General features: G+C 35.3%; 1 protein-coding gene across 4 annotated transcripts in view; it reads right to left on the bottom strand.

The window, feature by feature from the left end:
* Window positions 1-24,262, bottom strand: part of Rbp6 (RNA-binding protein 6) — a 1,756,398-nt gene that overhangs the window by 22,354 nt on the left and 1,709,782 nt on the right. For all 4 annotated transcript variants that reach the window (XR_010953559.1, XM_067788144.1, XM_067788145.1 and 1 more), the window contains 2 exons: window positions 10,206-10,271; window positions 885-1,105 (listed from right to left, as the gene is read on the bottom strand). Coding sequence is in view for 3 of the 4 variants with exons in the window: in XM_067788144.1 (XP_067644245.1) it covers window positions 885-1,105; window positions 10,206-10,271 (287 nt within the window). In the remaining variant the exon portion in view is untranslated. The remainder of the gene's footprint in view (window positions 1-884; window positions 1,106-10,205; window positions 10,272-24,262) is intronic.

Here is a 24,262-nt window from a genome sequence, read left to right as displayed (position 1 = left end):
TATTTCAAGGCTTTCTATATATTTACGACTACCGATGCAGGGCCTCGTCTGCCACTTGCCTTCGATGTACTCATGTTGGTGCAGAACAATCTTCATCCATGTTGGACTTTATAAACTCATCCATCAGCCCTTTCAAATGTTTTGGGCAGTAATGATGATAAGGTATGGCAGATAGATCGCCCTTGGTAGGAAAATGACATGAGCAGTGTGTGGGGTGCAATCTGTTTTAAGCCATTCCACGATCGATCTGCTCGAAATTTGTAGCATGGGAGAGAATATATCATTTAGGCCCGGCGTTTTAAACTTAAGAAAAGTCACCAAGCCAGGCATTGCTCGCTCAGTGATCGTAGCGTATATCATAAACAGATCCCTATACTCGTTCCTGCGCGCTTCATCTTCCGAGAGTATTGCTAGCTTAAACATTTATTTTACCAGTCTTGTAAGAAGACTCAGCTCTTTGCTCCACCATGTCGGCTTTGCCTTTCCTCTGGCTTTTCTAAGCCAAGCGCTCTGATTGCAACAAATTAGAGACTCCCTTCTATAACTTGTATCGTCTCCTCCCCACACATTGTGTGCACATTTTCATCCGCGTCTACGACAAACCGTCTTTTGTGGCCTTCCTCTACCACTAGCCGGCGAAAACTCAGAATGAAACAATTATTTCTGGATTTCTATCCTACGTACATTCACAAAGATCTACGAAATACTTTGATTTAGGTTTTTATCAATTATATTAGCACAAACAACATGCCAACTTGTTTTTCGACCCAGCCTACTATTCGAGTAAATAAAATTACTATACACGAACAAAAAAAGATTATAAGAAAGCAGTAATAGGTCGTTGATATGATTTTTCTTAAAAGTAATTTTTCAGTTTTACTTACCGGACTATAATTTAATGGTGCCCGACTCACAGCAATTGGAAATCCAGAAGGCTGTGGACTGGTTGCCTGCACATAACCGACATTATCAGCAGCATTCGTGCTGTACATATCCATGGTTGGTCCAGGGGAATTAGTGGAGGGGAACCCTTGCCTGGTCGCGGTGGTATGTGGGGATGCAGATGGTCCAAAGTTATGAGCTGCTGCTTGATAGTTGTTCATAACTGTAAACAAAAATTAATTTTTTATAAAAAAAAAAAAAATGTCTATGAAAAGATATTTTTAATTCGTTTAATGCATTAAGTAATTTTGGGTACACCATCATCTTATCTTCTGTTTTATAGGGGTAATGTATTGTACACTTGGAAGAAGAAATCCTGTCCTAGATAGTACTCTTAGCTGCCTCGGCAGATGGAAGCAGAGGAAGAATAAGTCCTCACTCCGTTGAAAGGATAAGGTGGAAAACAATTTGAGTTCCTTTGATTTGACCAAGTTCAAAAAAGATCGACCGACGACATTTTTTGGACTGTGAACCTGTTTGAATGGCTAAACCCAATTTGAATGAATATCTTTACACCTTTTCATACCACTGTACAACGTTCATTTTGCAACAAAGTAACCATGTTATTTTTTCAGACATGGCATCGTACTTGTAATCAAACACGTCTAGCTTATATTTTAAATATATGTAAAGGTTAAAGTAGGCGCAAGGTGTACCTCAACCATGTGTATGGAATCCTGAAGATATTGGTGTATGAGTATATTGGTCCTTATGTAATAAGTAACATTTAATTCTAATACTTGAGGAAATTGCACCGTTTCTCCTTCCACCCCTTTTTTTATTTTTTTCGAAAGGCATCAAGAAGTTGCTACGTGTTGATGTAAAATATTGCTAAAGATTTACTCGGCATTTCACTTCTGGGGTAAAAATCTGTAGTGGAGAGCTAAAGTGTTATTATGAAATATTAAGCTTATTTGTAACTTTTCCAGATTTTTGAACTATTTTATAAGAATCACAAGGCTCATTTAGTGAAAAAAAAAGATCCAGAAGTGCTCTACTACAAGTATGTTTGGCGAAACTGATCTAGTGTTGTCACTTCTTCCAAAACCGATTCCTTGGCGGAAATTTCTACCGAGAGTCCTACAATATATTTTCTGTATAAAAAGCTTGACCCTAATATAGTTTCGGGTGATTACAAAATATTTTGAAATGCGTGTTGATGAAAATAGTCTGCTGTAAAAATCTGTGATCAATATATTGGCATATAAAATTGTAGTCAATTTTTAAAAATGGTAAATGAGGTAGAAAGGGAAACTTGCCAAAAATGTGGTAGATCTATAATTGTGGTAAGGTGGCTACACTGAACTACTTCGAATTATGTCCGTTTTCCGACAAATACTATGGTTTTTCTGTCATAATAAAAATGTCCCATTTTGTTTTACTGTGGGGGAGTTCAGAATTTTGTGCAAGTGGTCTATATTGTATAAATATTTTTACAATACACTAACAAAATACATGGCTATATATTTGCTACATCAGTGCAAATGCGCAACATTAAGACCCACAGCTAATTTTTTCAAAACTGAATAGCAAATCAGCAATTGACAACACAAAACAAAATGTGCAAAGAAAATGTTCAAAAGGAAAACGTTCGGTCACGATCCGTAGCTTATATTTGCTATAGAAACATTTCCGATATCAAATGCACAACATTCTGAGCACTCTTTTTGGTATCCGAAAGCTACATATTCCTAATAGTGCCAGGACATTCCTGATCGTGCCAGGAATTTATTGAATGAGAAATATGCTCCCTAAGCTGTCCGTTAAAAAACAATTTGCTTTTTCGTTCGGAATATAATATAGTATGATCTAAAAATAAGTTGTACAAAATTTCAGTCGTTGCATTTGAAAATTTTTAAAACCACATGCATTCAGGCTGCAACTGTTTGTTTAAAATAATTGATAGCCGTGATTTGTTAATCATTTATTATGTGAAAAAAATCAGAGACTTATGTAATGATAGTAAAAAACCAGTAAACGTGTCTGGAGTCTGAGATTTCCTGAAGTTATCGACTTTCAAAATACCAGAACTGCGAAAACGATTTTCACCACGTTACAGACCTTCTTTCGTCCCAAAATTCCGCTATATAATGTCTCGAAAAAAAAAAATCAGATTTTTTTCGGTAGCCACTATCGACTTAAGTCAACCGGTAAAATCGGTAGTCTCAACCGAAAAAAAAGTTAATGGTAGCATTACTCACCCATGCATGGGTCTATTCGTCAGCCTATTTGTCCGTGGGTAGTGATGGAACTTAAAAAAGAACATCGATACCGGTACTCATTTAAAACACTCGGACCAAAGTATCGATGCTCGTACTCATACTCAGTGAAAGTATACTCGATCAAATTGAGTACTTCGGTTTTACTACCAAAAGCGAAGGAACTTTGTATTTTTTTAAATGAGAGAACACAAGTAAGGAAGTTTAGGTTCGAGGGAAATCAAACATTATATACCCATCTGCGTACCCTCAAATATGGGGCTTCATACCAAGTTAGTGTAAATGTTGTCAGAAAATGTACCCTTCCTGTGGAAAAGAAGTGAACGAAATATGAACGGATTGCGATTATACAGGATGTCGAAAGTTGGATTTTTGTTCCTTATGCTCTTTTTCAATAAGTATTAAGGTCATCAAATTTCACCGAACAAAAAACCTGAGATAATTTTTATAGCATTTTTTTTTCGAACTTAAAACAAAGAATATCAAAAAAATAGATAAATATTTCGATTATTTTTTAAAAATTATTTTATAAAATTTTAAAAATGAATGAATGAAAAAATTTAATTGGATGACAACTTCACTCAACATTCTACATTTTAAAATGTATTTAAAATTTATGGATTTTGGAAATGTGTGATACTGGAAACTAAACACCTACTAAACTACCACCATGTGCAGAAATCGGCTCCAATTCCACAATTTTTTATACTCAGTTGAGCAGAGCTCACAAAGTATATTAACTTTGATTGGATAACGGTTGGTTGTACAGGTATAAAGCAATCGAGATAGATATAGACTTCCATATATCAAAATCATCAGCATCGAAAAAAATTTAGATTGAGGCATGTCTGTCCGTCCGTCCGTCCGTTAACACGATTACTTGAGTAAATTTTGAGGTATCTTGATGAAATTTGGTATGTAGGTTCCTGGGCACTCATCTCAGATCGCTATTTAAAATCAACAATATCGGACTATAACCACGCCCACTTTTTCGATATCGAAAATTTCGAAAAACCGAAAAAGTCCGATAATTCATTACCAAAGACGGGTAAAGCGATGAAACTTGGTAGGTGGGTTGAACTTATGACGCAGAATAGAAAATTAGTAAAATTTTGGACAATGGGCGTGGTTCCGCCCTTTTTCATTTCATTTGTCTAGGACAAACTTTAATGCCAGAAGTCGAACAAAAATTTACCAATCCTTGTGAAATTTCGTAGGGGCTTAGATTCTACGACGGTAACTGCTTTTTGTGAAAACGGGCGAAATCGGTTGAAGCCACGCCGAGTTTTTATACACAGTCGACCGTCTGTCCTTTCGCTCGGCCGTTAACACGATAACTTGAGCAAAAATCGATATATCTTTACTAAACTCAGTTAACGTACTTCTCTGAACTCACGTTGTATTGGTATAAAAATGGCCGAAATCCGACTATGACCACGCCCACTTTTTCGGTATTGAAAATTACGAAAAATGAAAAAAAATGCCATAATTCTATAACAAATACGAAAAAGGGATGAAACATGGTAATTGGATTGGTTTATTGACGTAAAATATAACTTTAGAAAAAAACTTTGTAAAATGGGTGTGATACCTACCATATTAAGTGGAAGAAAATGAAAAATGTCTGCAGGGCGAAATCAAAAGCCCTTGGAATCTTGGCAGGAATACTATTCGTGGTATTGCATATATAAAATAATTAGCGGTACCCGACAGATGATGTTCTGGGTCACCCTGGACCACAGTTTGGTCGATATCTCGAAAAAGCATTCACATATACGACTGCCACCACTCCATTTTATTCCTTTAATTTGATACCCATATCTAAAAACACATTCTAGAGTCACCCCTGGTCCACCTATAGAACTAAGGCCCACTCCTTTTTAAAATACTCATTAACACCTTTCATTTGATACCCATATCGTACAAACAAATTCTAGAGTCACCCCTGGTCCACCTTTATGGAGATATCTCGAAAAGGCGTCCATCTATATAGAACTATGGCCCACTCCCTTTTAAAATACTCTTTAATACCTTCTATTTGATACCAATGTCATACAAACACATTCCAGGGTTACCCTAGGTTAATTTTCCTACATGGTGATTTTCCCTTATTTTGTCTCCATAGCTCTCAACTGAGTATGTTACACCCGAACTTAGCCTTCCTTACTTGTTAAAAAGTAGTTTTGAATGAAAGGTGGATTAGCAGCGTCCACGATATTTTGAGTTAATAATTTTCCAAAATATCTTGTGAATGAACTATACTTAAACCTTTAGACCATCGACACGGTGAAGTATCGGGGAAAAGTATCGATACTTTCCTCAGTATTTGGTAAAAAGCATCGAGTATATAATGCTCAAGTATTTTGTTGGAAAAGTATCGATACTACTCACTCAGTACTCGCATCGTTCTATCAATATCCGTGGGTTCATCATCACACGTTTTGCAATAATTGTCATTTAAAGAAATCTTTTGTAATGGAATTTAACATACTACTTCTCCTGACCGCTACTAATATTCCTTTAAAAAATAAATATTATATAAAAATGAAATATAATTCTGCGATAACTCAATACTTAATTAGACATTTCCGTCATTTATAAAGCTACACTGCAAAAAATGTATATTATCAACTTCGTAAGGTTCACTTAAAAACTCTATTTGACTATCTTCAAAAACGATTGAAGATGTGATATTATTTATAACCATCTTTTCCTTTCAAAATAGAATTGCACTACACAAGAATCACAAAATAGGCTGAATACTACACCCACATACAAATTTGAGATCTGTAGTCTCTATCGCTTTTTTCCATGTATTAGCAAAGAAAAATATATGTTGTTCAAAAAACTACATTAATGCAGCAATTTCAGATAATAATAAATGGAATGAGGACGATCGACATCGCTATTTCCTGAAATATTTTCATATCCAGCTCAAAGTTTAAACATTTAAAGATCCATAAAGCTAAATGGCTGTTAGCCGATCGAAAAATATGCCACAGAGTACAGGAAAGTTTTAAAATATTACCGAAAATGCGGCGAAAGACGAAAGGTCGAATTTCGGTAAGAGCGAAAGGGTCGACCTGGTAACCAATGTTCAGAGAGTGCTCAGATTCTAGAGGGAAGTCGTATATTTCTTCTTAAACAGAGGCAGCGTTGAAGCACCCAGCGATGTTGATAATGTTAAGCCCGTTCTTCACAATAATAGCTATAGGATCATTCCACGGTTGGTACGGAAAAATCGTATACATTTTTTTCATTTTTAGACCTTAACTAAAACAATAACTTTTCCAGACAAAGTTTTTAGTGCATTAGGATTGGTATTATTTTGGTACATTTGTAAATAAAAATAGAAACCAGCTCTTGAAATATTCGTAAACTTGTGTGAAAAATCACAAAAAAGCATCCGTTTGTACGGGACACCAGTCAGTCAGGTGAAACTTCATCTAACCTATTAATAGTAAAAAAAAAAACAAGTAAGGAAGGTTAAGTTCGGGGGTAACCGAACATTGAGAGCTAAGGTGACAACATAAGGGAAAATAACCATGTAGGAAAATGAACCGAGGGAAACCCTGGAATGTGTTTGTATGACATGTGTATCAAATGAAAGGCATTAAAGAGTATTTTATGAGGGAGTGGGCCATAGTTCTATAGGTGGACGCCATTTAGGGATATAGCCATAAAGGTGGATCAGGGTTGACTCTAGAATGCGTTTGTACGATATGGGTATCAAATGAAAGGTATTAATGAGTCTTTTAAAAGGGTGTGGACCTAGGTTCTATAGATGGACGCCTTTTCGAGATACCGCCGTAAAGATGGGCCAGGGGTGACTCTAGAATGCGTTTGTACGATATGGGTATCAAATGAAAGGTGTTAATGAGCATTTGAAAAGGGAGTAATCCTTAGTTCCATAGGTGGACGCCGTATCGAGATATCGCCATAAAGGTGGCCCAGGGGTGACCCTAGAATTTGTTTGCACAATATGGGCATCAAACGAAAGGTGTTAATGAGTATTTTAAAAGGGAGTGGGCCTTAGTTCTATAGGTGGACGCCGTTTCGAGATATCGCCATAAAGGTGGGCCAGGGGTGACTCTAGAATTCGTTTGTGCAATATGGGTATCAAACGAAAGGAATTAATGAGTATTTTAAGAGGGAGTGGGCCTTAGTTCTATAAATGGACGCATTTTCGAGGTATCGCAATAAAGGTGGACCAGGGGTGACTCTAGACTTTGTTTGTACGATATGGGTATCAAATGAAAGGTGTTAATGAGTATTTTTAAAAGGGAGTGGGCCTTCGTTTTATAGGTGTTCGCCTTTTCGAGATATCGCCATAAAGGTGGACCAGGGGTGACTTTAGAATTTGTTTGTATGATATGGATATCAAATGAAAGGTGTTAATGATTATTTTAAAACTGCGTGGGGCTTAGTTCTATAGGTGGACCCCTTTTCGAGATATCGCCATAAAGGTGGACCAGGGGTGACTCTAGAATTCGTTTGTGCAATATGGGTATCAAATGAAAGGAATTAATGAGTATTTTAAGAGGGAGTAATCCTTAGTTCCATAGGTGGACGCATTTTCGAGGTATCGCATTAAAGGTGGACCAGGGGTGACTCTAGACTTTGTTTGTACGATATGGGTATCAAATGAAAGGTGTTAATGAGTATTTTTAAAAGGGAGTGGGCCTTCGTTCTATAGGTGTTCGCCTTTTCGAAATATCGCCATAAAGGTGGACCAGGGGTGACTCTAGAATGAGTTTGTACGATATGGGTATCAAATTAAAGGTATTAATGAGAGTTTTAAAAGGGAGTGGTGGTAGTTGTATATGTGAAGGCGTTTTCCAGATATCGACCAAAATGTGGACCAGGGTGACCCAGAACATCATCTGTTGGATACCGCTAATTTATTTATATATGTAATACCTGCCAAGATTTTAAGGGTTTTTTATTTCGCCCTGCAGAACTTTTTCATTGTCTTCTACTTAATATGGTAGGTGTCACAACAATTTTGTAAAGTTTTTTCTAAAGTTATATTTCGCGTCAATAAAACAATCCTTACCTTACCATGTTTCAGGCCTTTTTTCGTATTTGGTATAGAATTATGGCATTTTTTTCATTTTTCGCAATTTTCGATATCGAAAAAGTGGGCGTGGTTATAGTCGGATTTCGTTCATTTTTCATACCAAGATAAAGTGGGTTCAAATAAGTACGTGAACTGAGGTTAGTAAAGATATATCGATTTTTGCTCAAGTTATCGTGTTAACGGGCATGCGGAAGGACAGACGGAGGACTGTGTATTAAAACTGGGCGTGGCATAAACCGATTTCGCCCATTTTCACCGAAAACAGTTAACGCCATAAAATCTATGCCCCTACCAAATTTCAAAAGGATTGGTTAATTTTTGTTCGACTTATGGCGTTAAAAGTATCCTAGACAAATTAAATGAAAAAGGGCGGAGCCACGCCCATTTTTAAATTTTCTTTTATTTTTGTATTTTGTTGCACCATATCATTACTGGAGTTGAATCTTGACATAATTTACTTATATACTGTAAAGATATTAAATTTTTTGTTAAAATTTTACTTTAAAAAAAATTTTTTTTTAAAAGTGGGCGTGGTCCTTCTCCGATTTTGCTAATTTTTATTAAGCGTACATATAGTAATAAGAGTAACGTTCCTGCTACATTTCATCATGATATCTTCAACGACTGCCAAATTACAGCTTGCAAAATTTTAAATTACCTTCTTTTAAAATTGGGCGGTGCCACGCCCATTGTCCAAAATTTTAATAATTTTCTATTTTGCGTCATAAGTTCAACTCATCTACCAAGTTTCGTCGCTTTATCGGTCTTTTGTAATGAATTATCGCACTTTTTCGGTTTTTCGAAATTTTCGATATCGAAAAAGTGGGCGTGGTTATAGTCCGATATGGTTCATTTTAAATAAAGATCTGATATGAGTGCTCAGGAACCTACATACCAAATTTCATCAAGATACCTCAAAATTTACTCAAGTTATCGTGTTAACGGACGGACGGACGGACGGACATGGCTCAATCAAATTTTTTTTCGATCCTGATTATTTTGATATATGGAAGTCTATATCTATCTCGATTCCTTTATATATGTACAACCAACCGTTATCCAATCAAACTTAATATACTCTGTGAGCTCTGCTCAACTGAGTATAAAAAAACAAATACTCATACAAACACAATTTAAATACGTTTATTCGAAAAAAATTTTACTTAAAAATAAAAGTGTGCAGTTCACTTTTCAAATTTCGATTTTCCCTATATAATATTTAATAGCTTGCTCCACCTCCCCAAAAATCCTGGGTTCGAACCCCGGGCAAGGCAACTTCAAAAATTTAGGAACAACTTTTTTCATTTAGAAAACTTTTTCTAAGCGGAGTCGCCCTTCGGCAGTGATTTCGAGTGTATTTTTGCCATGGAAAATTTCTCAGTGGAAATGTATCTGTCTTGCAAATGTCGTTAGGAGTCGGCATAAAACATATAGGTTCCGTTCCATCATTTTAAGAATTAAAAGGAACACGACGCGAAATTGGAAGAGAAGCTCGCCCTAAATCTCTCCGGAGGCTATCGCGCCTTACATTTTTTTGTTCACGTGATCTTGATTTCCCCCGTTATTCGACCCTTTGGTTATACGGTATCATTTTACAGAATATAAGGAATTCTACGGTACTGCCGTTGCGTTGGCAACTTCAACCATGTCGTCGAACTGAGATTATGAAAATTAGTTATACCATACTACTTCTTTATCTTAACATTTTCATCTTTAAAAACATATATTTTGTGTACAAAATAAATTTCAAGCATTATAATGAAATTGTTTTATAACAAATTTCTTGTTTATATTAAAAAGGCACATTCCAACAGGTTAAAACGCTCAAAAAGTCACCAAGAAACGAGCGCGATTACTTTAAAAAACAAAAGAGTTACAACGGTTTTTTGTGCATAGTGGAAAATTTGAAAATGTGCACACGTGTCCTTTTTTATAATAAACGATTTATTCGGCACGTCACTTACCTGAGAGCGCCTGGGTGAGTAAAGGTGTGTTGTTATTTGGCGTCAATTGTCCATTAGTTAAATCGACTGTTGTTTCCATTTAGAGGATGTCAAGAAAGCATGTGATTGGAAAAGGACAAAAAGAAGAGAGATGAAAACGACACCTATTAGTTGCGCTGAGAATTAATTTAGCTACAACTGAGCTATAAATTACAAAACTAGTACAAAAATATTGTTATTACATAAGTATTATTTACTGAGTTTTGAAACATTTTACGAGTAGGAGTATGTAGGTTTGCGAGTAAAAGTGATTACACATTAACTAATTTTCAATAAATATGAAATAAACTAAATTTTAATAAAAAGGAGAACAAAGATATAAGCAAACAGATAATAAGAAAATAACGCTAGTATATATTTAAGTATTTGACAGCTATTTTTGTTCATATATATCACACACCTAGATCTAAGGGGAGATAGATCACTTTTGATTTTCTTTATCTTCGCATATTATCGAGTTCTTTATTCACAGAGAAAATATTTGTTTTCATCATTTGAGAGATGCGATAAGTTGTCCATGTTTTTTGAGCAACATCTCTTTCAAGTTCATCGCTGTTTAGATCTAGTACTTACTTTTAGAAAAAGTATCGATACCGGTACTCATATAAAATACTCAGTAAAAGGTATCGAATTTATTTGATCCAAGTGAGTACTTCGGAAGATTTACCAAATGTGAGATTTTTTTTTTAACTGAGGTCGTATGTTTTTTGTTTTTAATTTTGGGCGCAACCAAACCATAAGTGTGTTCTTACATATAGTTTAAGGATAAATTTAAAGAGAAACAGGACGAACATTAAACAATTTAAAATAATCGACTTATGGCATTTGAAAAAAATTTCAGTTAGAAAAAATTTTTTAAACGAGCTTGCTTCCATAAAAAGCATCTCAGTGAAAATGTGTCTCGCCACCTGAATTTGTAAGGAAAACAAGTAAGGAAGGTTAAGTTCGGGTGTAACCGAACATTACATACTCAGTTGAGAGCTAAGGTGACAACATAAGGGAAAATAACTATGTAGGAAAATGAACCGAGGGAAACCCTGGAATGTGTTTGTATGACATGTGTATCAAATGAAAGGCATTAAAGAGTATTTTATGAGGGAGTGGGCCATAGTTCTATAGGTGGACGCCATTTAGGGATATAGCCATAAAGGTGGATCAGGGTTGACTCTAGAATGCGTTTGTACGATATGGGTATCAAATGAAAGGTATTAATGAGTATTTTAAAAGGATGTGGACCTAGGTTCTATAGATGGACGCCTTTACGAGATACCGCCGTAAAGATGGACCAGGGGTGACTCTAGAATGCGTTTGTACGATATGGGTATCAAATGAAAGGTGTTAATGAGCATTTTAAAAGGGAGTAATCCTTAGTTCCATAGGTGGACGCCGTTTCGAGATATCGCCATAAAGGTGGCCCAGGGGTGACCCTAGAATTTGTTTGCACAATATGGGCATCAAACGAAAGGTGTTAATGAGTATTTTAAAAGGGAGTGGGCCTTAGTTCTATAGGTGGACGCCGTTTCGAGATATCGCCATAAAGGTGGGCCAGGGGTGACTCTAGAATTCGTTTGTGCAATATGGGTATCAAACGAAAGGAGTTAATGAGTATTTTAAGAGGGAGTGGGCCTTAGTTCTATAAATGGACGCATTTTCGAGGTATCGCAATAAAGGTGGACCAGGGGTGACTCTATACTTTGTTTGTACGATATGGGTATCAAATGAAAGGTGTTAATGAGTATTTTTAAAAGGGAGTGGGCCTTCGTTTTATAGGTGTTCGCCTTTTCGAGATATCGCCATAAAGGTGGACCAGGGGTGACTTTAGAATTTGTTTGTTTGATATGGATATCAAATGAAAGGTGTTAATGATTATTTTAAAAGGGCGAGGGGCTTAGTTCTATAGGTGGACCCCTTTTCGAGATATCGCCATAAAGGTGGACCAGGGGTGACTCCAGAATTCGTTTGTGCAATATGGGTATCAAACGAAAGGAGTTAATGAGTATTTTAAGAGGGAGTGGGCCTTAGTTCTATAGGTGGACGCCTTTTCGAGATATCGCCATAAAGATGGACCAGGTGTGACTCTAGAATGCGTTTGTACGATATGGGTATCAAATGAAAGGCGTTAATGAGTATTTTAAAAGGGAGTAATCCTTAGTTCCATAGGTGGACGCCGTTTCGAGATATCGCCATAAAGGTGGGCCAGAGGTGACTCTAGAATTCGTTTGTGCAATATGGGTATCAAATGAAAGGAGTTAATGAGTATTTTAAGAGGGAGTGGGCCTTTCTGGACCAGGGGTGGCTCTAGACTTTGTTTGCACGATATGGGTATCAAATGAAAGGTGTTAATGAGTATTTTTAAAAGGGAGTGGGCCTTCGTTCTATAGGTGTTCGCCTTTTCGAAATATCGCCATAAAGGTGGACCAGGGGTGACTCTAGAATGAGTTTGTACGATATGGGTATCAAATTAAAGGTCTTAATGAGAGTTTTAAAAGGGAGTGGTGGTAGGTGTATATGTGAAGTCGTTTTCCAGATATCGACCAAAATGTGGACCAGGGTGACCCAGAACATCATCTGTTGGATACCGCTAATTTATTTATATATGTAATACCTGCCAAGATTTTAAGGGTTTTTTATTTCGCCCTGCAGAACTTTTTCATTTTCTTCTGCTTAATATGGTAGGTGTCACAACAATTTTGTAAAGTTTTTTCTAAAGTTATATTTCGCGTCAATAAAACAATCCTTACCTTACCATGTTTCATCCCTTTTTTCGTATTTGGTATAGAATTATGGCATTTTTTTCATTTTTCGCAATTTTCGATATCGAAAAAGTGGGCGTGGTTATAGTCGGATTTCGTTCATTTTTCATACCAAGATAAAGTGGGTTCAGATAAGTACGTGAACTGAGTTTAGTAAAGATATATCGATTTTTGCTCAAGTTATCGTGTTAACGGCCATGCGGAAGGACAGACGGAGGACTGTGTATAAAAACTGGGCGTGGCATCAACCGATTTCGCCCATTTTCACAGAAAACAGTTAACGCCATAAAATCTATGCCCCTACCAAATTTCAAAAGGATTGGTTAATTTTTGTTCGACTTATGGCGTTAAAAGTATCCTAGACAAATTAAATGAAAAAGGGCGGAGCCACGCCCATTTTTAAATTTTCTTTTATTTTTGTATTTTGTTGCACCATATCATTACTGGAGTTGAATCTTGACATAATTTACTTATATACTGTAAAGATATTACATTTTTTGTTAAAATTTTACTTTAAAAAAATTTTTTTTTAAAAGTGGGCGTGGTCCTTCTCCGATTTTGCTAATTTTTATTAAGCGTACATATAGTAATAAGAGTAACGTTCCTGCTAAATTTCATCATGATATCTTCAACGACTGCCAAATTACAGCTTGCAAAATTTTTAAATTACCTTCTTTTAAAAGTGGGCGGTGCCACGCCCATTGTCCAAAATTTTACTAATTTTCTATTTTGCGTCATAAGTCCAACTCATCTACCAAGTTTCGTCGCTTTATCGGTCTTTTGTAATGAATTATCGCACTTTTTCGGTTTTTCGAAATTTTCGATATCGAAAAAGTGGGCGTGGTTATAGTCCGATATCGTTCATTTTAAATAACGATCTGAGATGAGTGCTCAGGAACCTACATACCAAATTTCATCAAGATACCTCAAAATTTACTCAAGTTATCGTGTTAACGGACGGACGGACGGACGGACGGACGGACGGACGGAAATGGCTCAATCAAATTTTTTTTCGATCCTGATTATTTTGATATATGGAAGTCTATAACTATCTCGATTCCTTTATATATGTACAACCAACCGTTATCCAATCAAACTTAATATACTCTGTGAGCTCTGCTCAACTGAGTATAAATAAAAAAAGCACGACGCAAATTGGAAGAGAAGCTCCGTATAAAATATCCTCCCAGGCAAATCGCGTTAAGTATTTTTTTTATGTCATTAGCCGTTTTGTGGAGAAATTGACGAAATAGATATTGTTAAAGCATTGTTCTTTTTATCCATTTTTGAAAGTGTGCGTGGATATAATCTGATTTCGACCATTTTCAATATATCAATATATCGTCGAAGATGCTGTAAAAGCTGCTAACTCCACCAACAATGAACACATACTTTTTTTTACCACCATATACAGAAATCGTTTCCCATTCCACCTTTATAATAAATCGGTTTAAGTTAAATGCGTAGCTTTTACCGCATTATCGATGATCTCAGTTTATGCTCAAGTTATGGTTTTAACGAACTGTTTATATTAAACATGTACACCATAGGCACATGGTAAAGTATCGACGTAAAGTATCGGGAAAAAAGCATACGAAATACCCTAGTAGTTTTAGAAAAGTATAGATACTACTCACTCAGTACTCGTATCGTTCTATCTAGGCGTGTGATCTGATGGATTTAAATTGAAAACAATAGCATTGTTATTCGATTATGTACCTACTTAATTTTATTTGGCAAGCAAATATGTAAATCGATTAATTTCAGTTGATTATAGTGAATCAATAATATGGATAGTAGAGAACCCCGGAAAAGTCTAATAATTAACATCATAGCTGTGTATGTGATAGCATTACACAGAGCATCTTGAAAATTCATAGACAATATTCGGTGCACTTCAGTGCATGAGAGCCGCTTGGAAGACTCTTTGAAAATAGGCTTTCACGATGCGAACGCTAATCGTTACGAGTTTTATAAAGTCAAAGTATTATCTATATTGTAATATATGTATGTCATGGTGTGCCTAGTGCTGATTGCTTTAAGCTATTCTATTTATGTGGAATTTATGCCTAAACAGGCCAAATAAATGTCTTATTAGTATTAAAAAGAGCAGTATATGAGGTCAATGAGGCACATACAAAATAAGACTAGAAAGACTCTCAATGGAGTAATATAACAGGCAAAATATGAGCTATTTATAAGCCTTCTAGAAGTCATATCGGAGTCCTTTTCAGGTTCATATCATGTATGAAATTGGACTCATATCAGACGACCACCGCAAGAAGGAAAATACATTCTTTCCATTCTCTTCTAATAGCTCATAATGAGCGTAACTGCTCCGTCTTATGACAATTTTCTGGAAATTCTAGTCCGAATGTCTACTGGGTTTTCATATTTTGCAGCAAATATAAAGATGACAAAACTATGAAATTTACACACATTTTCTAATTGCAAATGTTCATTGTAATAACTTTTTTACTTATTTCTATTAATATTATAATCACCGCTTATTGTAGATTTGAGTTAAATGTTTCGTTTAAAATATTCGCTGGGAAGTATCAATACGCTACATGTAGCTTTTTTATAATTTTGTTAAGTAGTAGTACCCTTTTCATAATGTGATAGTTCTCCGTCAGTTCGGCATTAGTGCGAGTCGCTGCAGAAAACTTTGGTGGCCGCCATGGTGTGGTAGCGGTTTTGCAAACACTCCGAGTATATTTCTGACATCGAAATCCTGCAGCGAATATGCGAGAAAGTCACGGAAAGCGACAGTTTCGCACTATTGATTTAATAACCATCTCAGGACAGGTGTTAATTGAATGCACAGAGACCGGTAGCCACGGTTTTGCAACAGCGTTCAAGTGTGAACTACATACATATATGTATCTATTATTTAAATAGGCAAATAGGCCAAACTATAACTCTAAGGTATAAAAAATATGTTTTGATAGGCCTTCTTAAGGTCAAGTGCAGGCCATTCAAAAAATTTCAAAAGGTAATCGATTTAAAAATGATACCACTACATAAGTCAACACAAACGCTATACGTGTGACTATATGATGAGGCTGAAAGCAATACCTTTAATGTAACTATGCATAAAAATGGTGAATGTTTTGCTTTTGAAGTAGACTCATACGCCTCAAATATAACTAAAAGTGTATATAACTTTTGTTGGAATTACAGAGCCAGAGACAGCAAAGATGATTGAATGCGTAATTTTCATACTGATAAACAATAAAGCACGTGATGAGGCATTAATTGCAATGTTAATGTTTTTGTGTTTTCCTTGGTTGTAAAATTGTTGCGGTGCTGTATATAAAAATTTTATAAAATAAAATTTTTAAAAATTAAATAAACTAAAATAAAAAAGATATAGTAAAATAAAAAAAAAAATAAATATAATGAAATAAAATAATGTAAATGAAAATTAATTAAACTTAGAAAGTTAAATAACTAAAATCGAAGCAAAAAAGTTAAATCAATAAAACAAAAATGGTAAAGCCAGAAAGCAAAATGAGAGAAAAAACAGAAAAGGAAAAGTAAGCCAAATTAAGAAGGAAATGGAAGGAAGCGAGAGTAAAGCAATGGAATGGAAAGGAAAGCAAAGGAAATGAAAGGAAAGCAAAGCAAAAACTAAGGAAGGAAGAAAAGATAATAGTGTATTATTGTTGTACGTGATATGCCTACAGACAACTGCAGTGCTTGTTGAATTTCAACCACTGGGCAAACCCTAGTATAAATTACTTAACAAAGGCTGCGACTATTGCAGAATGACATATCAATGTACCAGCTATGAACACATTCTAAAGGTCTACAATTTTAAAAGTGTCAGTTGAAAGCACTGCCAGGGGACAGAATTGGAACAAGTACCGTATCTTGATGCAATATTTATGCGCTGCTCACTTAACACATCTAAGGTCCTGGCTCAAGGCCATGGAAAAACAACATAAAAATTGTTTAGAAAACGTTTTCTAATCGGAATCGCTCCTCTGACGTCTTTGGCGACACTCCCGAATGTATTTATGCCAGAAATTTAATGCCGCTCGGATTCGGCACAAAACATATAGGTCCTGTCCATTCAATTTGTAGGAAAAGTAAAGCAGGGAAAACCTTTAACAACCCCACATGTTGGTTTGACGAAGTCATTAAGCACCATACAAAAAGGTATCGAAAAATCAGCAAAAGCTTAAAGCTATTGAAAAATTTGTGAAAAATTTGTCAAAACATATTTCGCATTGTTCGTGGTTTTTATATATATATTTTTTCCTAAAAATTTAACAACTATTATTTTCGATTAAAAGCTAAAATATAATTGTAATTTTCGGTAAACCGTAAATAAAATATATCTTGAAAAGTATTCGTATGGTCTTAAAGTAGTTGAAAGATAGAACTTTTTTAACAAAATTCATAACGACTATGGTCTCTGCAAAATTTGCTAGCATGTTCGCGCAGTTTCTTGCTAATTCGCATCAGTATCATTCTAATTAAATTTAAAACGCGTATTTTCTTTTCCATTTTAGTTCGAATCAACCACAGTATTAAATTCATTTGAGTTTCTTGGTAAATTAATTCAGTATATTAGTTTGTAAATAATTAATTTCTAATGAACCGTAAAAATACTAAGCCTTGTTTTGCTATTTACGTTGGGTTGGGAAAATGAATTAATTAAACTAAGTTGAAGTTTTTTCGAGACCAAGCGATTATTCTAATTGAATTGTGAAAATATAAAAATACATATACAAATGTACTTTTTCGTGTGCACATACATACTTACATATGTATGAATAAATTAAAGTGTATAGCTATTCCACGACTTTTGAATAATAAAATCTAGCCTTTTTTAGATAGGTAGTACAAATTGTGTCTTTATTTTTAGATATTTTATAGAAATCATACAAAATATATCGAGACTTACGGTTTATAAGGTTTTCCTTACTATTTTGTTTGCGAACACAACTTGTTCTGTTTTTGGAGAGGTGTAACTTTTATAGATTTAGAAAGGTTTAGTTTTTGTATTCAACAATTTCCTAAGATATAAAAGCAGTAAAAACTAATAACTCGTTTTTAATTTTCAGTCTATCAGCATTTGAATTCGTTCGATGATATGAATATGTATGTCTGTCGACCGGAACGGGTCAAATTGGATATCTATGCCTCCACCTATCGTAAAAGAGAGTTTCGTCCTTTATTCCATATTTTGATAGTTTATTCGAAATTGTAACTATTTCTCGCAAAGGGTATATAGTCGACGACGCGGTGAAATATGTTAACTCCATCAAACAAAATTTCACAGTACAATGAAAAAGCTAAATCGAATAAAAACTTTGAAATTTTTACATTTATTGCAAGTATGAGGAGACATCATCATCGTCAAAAAGTCGTTTTGAGTAAAACGAGGAATTGGCAGCTCTTACCCCGGCGTCGACGATATGTTCACTGTCATATAGTGTTATTCATTGACAAAAAATTGTATAATCAGAAAAAGTTCTTTAGCTCATATCCAACGTCTTAAATTTTTATTTCATTCTTAATGAAGTTTTCTGACAGAACTGTACAAGGATTATAATATTCCTAAACACCGCTGCGTTCCTTACCCTGGACTTGCCCATTTAAGTAGTACGTAGGTAGTAAGCCTATACTGCCTACAATACATTTATAACTTAAAAAAAATGTACATCGTACACAAACCTCATTTTGTTAGATTAATCATAAATTAGATTACTCATTTAATGGGTTGGTGTCGAAATTATGTATGTACAAAATTCTAAAAACTAAATTTTGCTTTTTTAAAATTCTGCTTTCTAAAATTAAAATATAATGTTAACAATGTTAAAGAGGTCATGTAATTATTTTAAAAAGTGCGCCATGCACAGTAATTCTGCGTAGAACACCTTTCTGCCTAGGCCGCTTTCGGCCGCGCTTATAAAAAATAACCCTGGGCCAAGTCCGGTTGTGTGGTATAACCGTAGCTACCGCCACGGTGATGTCCTTCTGCGTAGTATAACCTTCTGCGTAGGCGGCCTTTAAAAAAATAACCCTTAGCCGATCCAACACCGGCTAAGCCATGCCATGATTGCAGAATTTTGACTTCCAGAATTAAACATGCAGAATTTTGAAAAAGCAGAATTTTAGAAAGCAGAATTTTAGAAAGCAGATTTTTAAAAAGCAGAATTTTAAAAAAGCAGAATATTGTTCAAGCAGTATTTTTTTGCAATTTACATAATTTTGTCACCCAGAATTGTGTAATGCAGAATAATTACACGCTACCCATTTAGTCGGGTAATTCTAATCTGCTTTTTTGATTGATCAATAAATAAATAATGTTAATGGATTGTTTTAAAATAAAATCATTAGACTCCCTGAGGAAGAAGTAAGAGCTTCGAAACGCGTAGGAGGGAAAAGGAAAATTTAATTTTGCCTTCTTTATTTAAGTAAAAGCAAGCATAAATAAAATGATTAATCGAATTTCGCCACCCTTTTATAATTCATATGTCGAAGTCCCCTACTGACTCTATTAATCGTATTTTTTCGTTTTAAAAATTTTCTTTTCGAATTAGATTAATTCACGCGAAGTATAATTTTGCTTTTCATTCGAATATGTGAGCAAAATAATAAATTTTTGACTAAACAGTTTTAAAATTAATTTAGTAATTTTCGATTTTGATTAATAAATGTATCGATCGATTAACTGATTATTCCAAATTTTCGATTAACCGCATAAAGGCGTAACTTATTTATAAGGAGTTCCACAGCAAGCAAAATTATTGTACAGATATCATCAGATCTAAGTATTAATTTTTTCATTGCAGTAAAATGTCCATATTACGACGTATATATGTGTATAACCTCACCGTAAATCATAATCCGTTTGAGATATAATGTTGAAATTCGGCAGGGAGGCTTTTCTTGCTACTATGCATATATGTATGTACACACTACGTGAAAATTAGAAAAATCGGTTGGTGACACGCCCATTAAAAAAAATATTTTATCAATTATACTGATATTAAACGTCAGAAGTGATATGATAAAGCAATGTAAAATAAAAATAATTGCAAGGTGCATTAACTCCCAAAGCGATTGGCCGTACAAGACATACATGTTTTACGCCGACATCGAACGGCAACTGCAAAGTAGATGAGATTTCACTGAAGAGCTTTTCATGGCACAAGTACTCTCGGACATTTTGCAAAATCACTTCCGAGAGGCACTTAGAAGAACGTTCTTGTTGTTGACAAAACTTGTTTAAAAAATGTTGATATTGCTTTGCTCGGGGCGTGAACCCAGGATTTTCGGTGTGGTAGGCGGAGCACGCTACCCCCACAGCACGGCGATCACAAAGTAGGAGAAAAAAGTAGAGAGTTAAAATTGACCCCCATCGCAGTGATGATAACACATTTTTCTTAAATATCATCTTTTATATCCCGCCATCCGTCTGTCCTTCCATCTTTTTTCAGAGGGCTCTTAAAGGCACAATAGAGGTGGATGGTTGGCGCAAGGATGCTCAAATGTGTACAAAGATGGTTCCAAAGTAGTGAAAAGAGCAGGGTCTGCGGTATACTGTGCTGATCCGTAAATAAACAGATCCCACAAGCTGCCAGATCAGTGTATCGTTTTCCAAGCGGAAATATTAGCCGTAACCAAAGCAGTAGAAACACTGGAAGATAATAGCTTAAACTGCCGACGTGTTATATTTTATATTGACAGCCAAGCAGCAATTAAGGCAATAATCTCGCTTAGCACACCATCTAAAAGTGTGTTAGGGTGTAAGCAATCCCTGGAAAGAATCGGGACGGAGAAAAGCATACAACTAAAATGAGCCCCGGGCATATGGGAATAGATGGTAATTAAAAACCGAATGAAATAGCTAAAAAGGCGCATCCCTTGAAGCTTGCGCCGTAGACGTCCCAATCAGATTGGGCGAGATTAAGGAAAGACGAGAGGTGCACATGCCTGCGCTTGCCAGCCTAAGACTCCAGCCGTTAGAAGTGATACAGCTATCAGATCTGGAAGCAGCAATGGCATAGGTCCTAGAAGGCTTCTAGTATTTGCCAAGAGGACGGAGGTATTTTATAACATAGGTCCTGGTTTTTGATAGGGTTTTTCAGTTTGGTAGTTAAAGAAACTTCTAGTCACACTACGTACTCATTAACTCCATGTGAGGTCCCCATGGACCGGCCAGTTCAACCTAACCTAGCCTGACCCTCCTCCCCCTTCTTAGTTAAACTCTCTGCAATACTTTAAATGCCATGAGTCGAACAAGATTTGCCCAACTTTGAAGAAATAGGTTAACAAAGTCGTTTTTAGCATTTTAACTGTTTTATAGCCTCTTCCGAAACACGATATTGTCATATCATTAAGTGTTCGTGATACTTATATTTGTATCTTCAAATGTATCCTTAATATAAATATAAGACCACACATCTGGCTATATAATGTTCGGTTTTGATTACTCGTCAGTTAATGAATTAATTATAATCGCAGAAATGTATTGGCGACAATATTCCTAAAGTTTCCTGCCGTTTGGTAAGGGCGGTTGCACAGCTAAGTTGTGTTTTGTAAAAAGTAATTTATTTAAGCACTTTTCAACGCATTTAAAGGAATTTCGTCTTGGTTAACGTTGTGACTTGTTTTGATAAGCGAAAAGATTCTTACTTATGGTCTGAGTATTTAAAAAAATTCGACGCAAAAATTTTATGGTAATTTCGTTTTTACATGGAGATTTTTATTTGCTGGAGTTCATTGTCTGCTCCTTATGATTGCTAATACGATTTTTTGTGTTGGGTATTCATATGTACATAATCAGATAAACATATGAATGCACATATGTACGTATGTCGACCACGTTAGCCCCTGTCCTACAATTTGTAGCAGAAATCATGCTGATTAGGTATTCACTAAATAAATATAATTTTAAATGAGTTTTACGTTCATACGAATATACCATATGTAGAATATGTTTAATATATAAATACCGAGGTATTAGACTTGTATGTTTGTGTATATTTTTGAGTGCATAAAACTAAAATTGTATGTTAGTATGCATTTACTATTTATTCGTATATATATGTGTATATAACGTTTTATATGCATATGTAATACTGAATCTATAAACTACTCTATGTATTTGTTGACTATGGAAGTTTCCTTAGTTAGTTAGACAATTTCATTTGAATACAGATTAAAATACAATCAACAATCAACAGACAATCGTATATGGACATTATTGTAAACTAACTATGGCAATTATTTAACTACATACATACATTAATACATATGTACTAGCACATACATTAAATATATTGAAGTGTTACTATGAATAAATGTTAGTATGTATCTATGTATATATGTATATTTACTTATGGCAAACGGCATATCTATCATATCCTAAAGACATAAATTACAAAATTATTTTAATGTTAAAATACATTTTTCATATTAATTAAGAAATTGTGCTATGCTAGCCAAATTATATACTTTTGACAAAACAATTTATTTATTGAAAGAACAAATGATTTGAGGGTACATTAAAACCATTAATTGATTACAATTGCTAATTTGATAAATGCCAACTATTTATTTAAGTATATTTATCTAATAATTGACAGGTACCTGACCTGTTGTTCCCAGTGTGACGCACCGTTTGCTCTGCGACAGTTATTGTTATTGTGCGTAAGCAAAGCAGGATTCTTGACTCTTTCCTCTGAAAACCTGTGAGAAGTTTCCTCATCCTTCGATATATTTTTTGCTTTAACGGCTTAACTTTGTCGAGCTGCATTCGCTGTTTCATTGCATTGCACTGCAGATAAAATTTGCTTCACATATTAATTATTAAATCAGTTTTAAGAGGACATCTATACTACCACACTTATTATTTCTTGAAGTACCTATCAACAGTGTTTTATTGCGTATCTTATAATAAAATAACTATGCCCCATAACTTGGTGATTATTTAAATAATTTCGTGCATTTATTTATACCTAAAACTTCGGAAGTGAACAAAATTATATAGTCTACGGAGTTTGTCATTCATCTTTGATACGGTATTCTATGAACAAAAAACATACATCAATTCCCCTGACTAGCCATTGGTATTCTGTTATTTTGCCAATATTTTGACGCTCTTTACTGCTGCATGCTGTAACTCCGCAATGAGCTGCTCTCGTGGTGTTGAATATTTTGTCGTAGGATATAAACAATCCTTGCACCTTGCAAGGCAAAGGGAATATCCCTATGGTGTTGGTTGAGAAAAATTTGTTTGTTCCCTGCTAGAAAGCAACATCTTTCAAAAAATGATGACGAGAATAATTGAAATTTGCTAGTTAATACATATGTACATATATAGATGATGCTTACTTTATATAGAACTAGCAGACCCGGCAGACGTTGTTCTGCCCTAAATTTGGCCTACCTGCATACATTTTAAAGAGCTTTTTCCGTCTAACTCTGCCCTCCCCCTCTTCACTTTTCCTAATCCTTTTATTCACTCCTCCCTCCGTCTTTTTCGCTTCATTTATCTCCATCTTGGTCTCATTATATTTCTCTCTCAATCTATCTCTTTTATTCCAGTCCCAGTCCTAGTCCTAATCCCATTCGCAGTCCGTCTCTGGTCGGAAAAAAGGATCGTAAACACTAATATTGGCAAATTTGTATACCAAATTTCAGGAAAATCGAATAGGACGTATGTAAGTAGGTATGTAAAATAAATAAATGTAAGGCGCGATAACCTCCGAAGAGATCTAAGGCCGAGCTTCTCTTCGAATCTGCGTCGTGCTCCTCTTGATTTTCCCTAAAATTGGCCGGACGGGACCTACATGCTTAATGCCGACTCCGAACGGCATCTGCAAGGCAGATGAGTTTTCACTGAGAGCTTTTTATGGCAGAAATACACCCGGAGCGCTTGCCAAACACTGCCGAGGGGCGACCCCGCTTAGACAAATTTTCTTCTAATTGAAAAACCTTATTTCTAAAATTTTGATGTTGCTTTGCCCGGGGTGTGAACCCAGCGCATACGGTGTGGTAGGCGGAGCACGCTACCATCACACCACGGTGGCCGCCGTAGGTATGTGGGTATTATTAATTCATATCTCTATTTCGGCTTCGCATGCATATTTATCAGTTTTGCCAGGTTGATGCGACTAAATCGAATATCACAATGAAAATTACTTTAGAGCTCTCAGCAACAGCTTTCATTTGACATCCATATTACCCACACATTCTAGGGGTATCGGGGTACACGTTTTGGCCTATATCTCGAGATCCTAG

Source organism: Eurosta solidaginis, chromosome 5 (genome assembly GCF_040869045.1).
Source record: "Eurosta solidaginis isolate ZX-2024a chromosome 5, ASM4086904v1, whole genome shotgun sequence".
NCBI classification, from domain to species: Eukaryota; Metazoa; Arthropoda; class Insecta; order Diptera; family Tephritidae; genus Eurosta; species Eurosta solidaginis.
The sequence above is the reverse complement of the archived record's forward strand: the minus strand, read 5'-3'. Positions and strand labels throughout refer to the sequence as shown.